At 39.1% G+C, this 3,082-nt stretch overlaps 1 protein-coding gene across 1 annotated transcript; it reads left to right on the forward strand.

The window, feature by feature from the left end:
• The first annotated feature begins 466 nt into the window (after positions 1–466).
• Positions 467–2,822, forward strand: LOC114743289 (protein ACCELERATED CELL DEATH 6-like). Its single transcript, XM_028931490.1, has 3 exons — positions 467–1,397; positions 1,473–2,011; positions 2,136–2,822. The coding sequence occupies exons 1-3, from the start codon at positions 467–469 to the stop codon at positions 2,820–2,822; spliced, it is 2,157 nt and encodes a 718-aa protein (XP_028787323.1).
• Positions 2,823–3,082: the final 260 nt, after the last annotated feature.

Here is a 3,082-nt window from a genome sequence, read left to right on the forward strand (position 1 = left end):
AAAAAATTGGAGTGAAAAGAAAAATTTGAATGAGCTGAATTTAAAAAATTAAAAAAATGAAGCTCTGAAATTTTGATAAAGAGAAGATGTAGGATAAAAGGAAAAAATTTAATTAAAAGCTTTTAATGAGCTCATTAAAATTTTCTTTCTTCTTCCTTTTCCATTTTCCTTGGACCAAACAGGCCCTCAATGAATGCAACTTTCATGTGGGTATTGGTGACCGAAGGGGAGGTGTGGGGACTGAAGTTTCGACGAATATTCCTATATCGGATTTGAGAAATTAAGACAATAGTGTCTTCGACGTTTTGAGTGAATAAGCTGAAAGTTGTATAGTTGCATTCACTTGAATTGTTTAATGTATATAAAGCGCAAAGGATTCCCTAACGCTGAAGTTAAGTTGAATCGGGTGATCAACTACGAGATTTATCTTTTGGATTGCCTTTGATTGAAGTGCTAGCTAGTTGCAATGGCCGATTCGGGCTCTGCTGAAATAAGGTTAGATGTGGCTGCAACAAATCAGCAGTCCAGCGCATTTAGCAGCAAAGTTACGAGTGAGCTAATGGAAAGGCAATTACGTGGTGATATGGCATTTCTTGGCCGCAACAGGATGCCTAATCTGATGAATAAGCTGGGCAGTTCATTAGTTGATGATGTACAAACTTGTGGCAATGAAAAGATGCGTGAACTGATGAAAAAGCAATTCAGTTCATCGGTTGATGATATGCCATTTTTTGACAATATGGTACATATCATGCATTATGAGTTGCACGAGGCGGCTTGTGATAAAAACGCAGATGCAGATAGGTTTGTAAATCTACTGGAGCAAGCGTGTGAAGAAAATCATGTTGCCTTGGCCACCCTTTTCAATCATGTCACTCCCACAGGTGACTCGTTGCTTCATGTTGCAGCTGAACATGGGAGTGAACAAGTTTTATGTCTTATTGCTTTTCACTATCCTAAGCTTTTGTACAGGACAAATATGAAAGGTGATACTCCGCTTCATGTTGCTGCCAGAGCCAAGAATCTTGTCGCGATTAAGAACATTCTCGACATGGATAAGCATTTCACGACATCTGAAAAGGAGGCTGAATCTATGGACAAAGTGGAGTTTATAATGTTACGCAACAATTATGGGAGGACAGCTTTGCACGAAGCTGTTTTGAGCAAGGATTATTCTGTGGTTCTTTTCCTTTTAGGTGCACATAGGCGAAGTGATCTACCCGCCTACTGGACCTGGAACTACGATTTTAGCTGTAAATCGCCAATGTATTTAGCAGTTCTGATAAGGGACAAGGGTATTCTCTATCTTCTCTTGAGGTTAATTCCAATCCCCTCAGGCAAAGCCATGTCAAATGGGGACTCTCCACTTCATGCTGCAATATCAGAACGAACTAAATGTAAGCATACTCCTAAAATAATTAGGTTCATGTTTGTTTCACTTTTCCCTAATATATTTTGTTTTATGTGTGAAGATCTATTGAAAAAGATTGTTGATACGAAAAAAGAGCTACTGTATCAAAGAGATGAGAACAACAACACTCCCCTTCATTATGCAGCATACTCTGGTTACATGGAAGGAGTTTCTATAATGTTAGAAACTTCTCCCATGATTGCTTTTCAACGAAACTCAGATGGCAACCTTCCAATTCACCTCGCCTGCGAAAAGGCCAATGTTAAAGTGGTCGAAAAGTTGCTCAAAATAGAGTGGTCTAATGCTGGAATTTGGTTGAATAATAAAGGTCGGAACATTCTTCACATTGCAGCAATGAAGGGAAATCTTCAAGTGATAAAATATCTACTGAAGCACCCCAAGATTCATCATGACGCTATCAATTTGAGAGATGTAAATGGAGATACTCCCTTGCATTTGGCTTCAAGAGAATTGCGTCTTTGGACTTTACTCCTTCTGTCAGAACACAAAAGGATCAACATGAACCTAGTCAATAACAAAGGTTTAACAGCTCGAGATGTTATTTTGATGCAATGTAGAATTCCACTAACAACTCGAGAGGTAAGATTGACAAGCATCTATCTCTTCTTTTTATTAGCTTTCTAAAAGCTTTTGATTCCAAACACTTTTTTTTCTTAATAATAGAATATAACATGTAAGCCAGTTTGATTTGACTACCTTGCAGATTCTAGCAAATGGAATTTTATATAACGCTGGTGGGAACCTGAAGGCAAATATGCTGAGCGTGCCACTCACAAGATCCATCAATAAAGAATGGAATGTGACGGATCTAGCAAACACACTCATACTTATGGCCACACTCATAGCCACAGTGACTTTTGCAGCTGGTTTCACAATACCGGGTGGGTTTTACTCATCGGATGGCCCAACCCCAGGACAAAGGGGTATGGCACTTTTGGCCGATCAAGCCCTATTCAATAAATTTATGACTTGTAACACTATTGCTATGTATAGCTCCATTCTTGCTTCGATCATTCTTCTGTGGGTCCGACTTGGAGATCTTCGTGCGGCGACACAAGCATGTGCGCATGCTGTGGCATTAGTTTTTGTGGCCCTTCTAACAATGGGCGTTGCGTTTCTCTGTGCTACACGCTTGATCGTGAGCAATAACACTGAAGTTGCGGACAATATGAGTACCATTGGATTCACCTTCATTTACGCAATTATGTTTTATTTTATTCTGAGATGGTTTCCACTTCCATGTCGCTGTCCCGTGTTTCGTCAAATCGTAGGCTTAGTTGTTAGGATCCATGTTGTTTTAGCCTATGGATGGTCTGATCCTTGGTACAGCGATTTTGTCGGCAATGTCAGCCTAGTCGATCAAGATGATGCCAAAAATCAAATCAAATGATGAAGCTAGCATTTGCAAAGGGGTATCAATGATGAGGTTGCAGCCAAAACTTTCCAAGATCCAGTCACAAATGTCAATCGCCATTGTTGCCCGTGCTTTTAGTATCATGATGTTGATCTAAAATTACGTGATTCTTGGGTGTGATTTATGTATTATATGTCAACTAGTTCATGTAATTAATTTTATGTGTATGAATAAAATATCTTGTTTTAACATTTGTCAGCAAGTTGGAGAATAAAGTACCGTTGTTTCTTCTTTTC

This window comes from Neltuma alba, unplaced genomic scaffold (assembly GCF_004799145.2).
Source record: "Neltuma alba isolate B1F8T4 unplaced genomic scaffold, ASM479914v2 tig00003988_pilon, whole genome shotgun sequence".
NCBI classification, from domain to species: Eukaryota; Viridiplantae; Streptophyta; class Magnoliopsida; order Fabales; family Fabaceae; genus Neltuma; species Neltuma alba.

Bases quoted from the DNA above. Each gene is read 5' to 3' on its own strand.
- LOC114743289 (XM_028931490.1), top strand. From the start codon at position 467: ATGGCCGATTCGGGCTCTGCTGAAATAAGGTTAGATGTGGCTGCAACA. The intron at 1,398-1,472 runs GTAAGCATACTC...TTATGTGTGAAG, and splicing joins AATATCAGAACGAACTAAAT to ATCTATTGAAAAAGATTGTT. The intron at 2,012-2,135 runs GTAAGATTGACA...ACTACCTTGCAG, and splicing joins TTCCACTAACAACTCGAGAG to ATTCTAGCAAATGGAATTTT.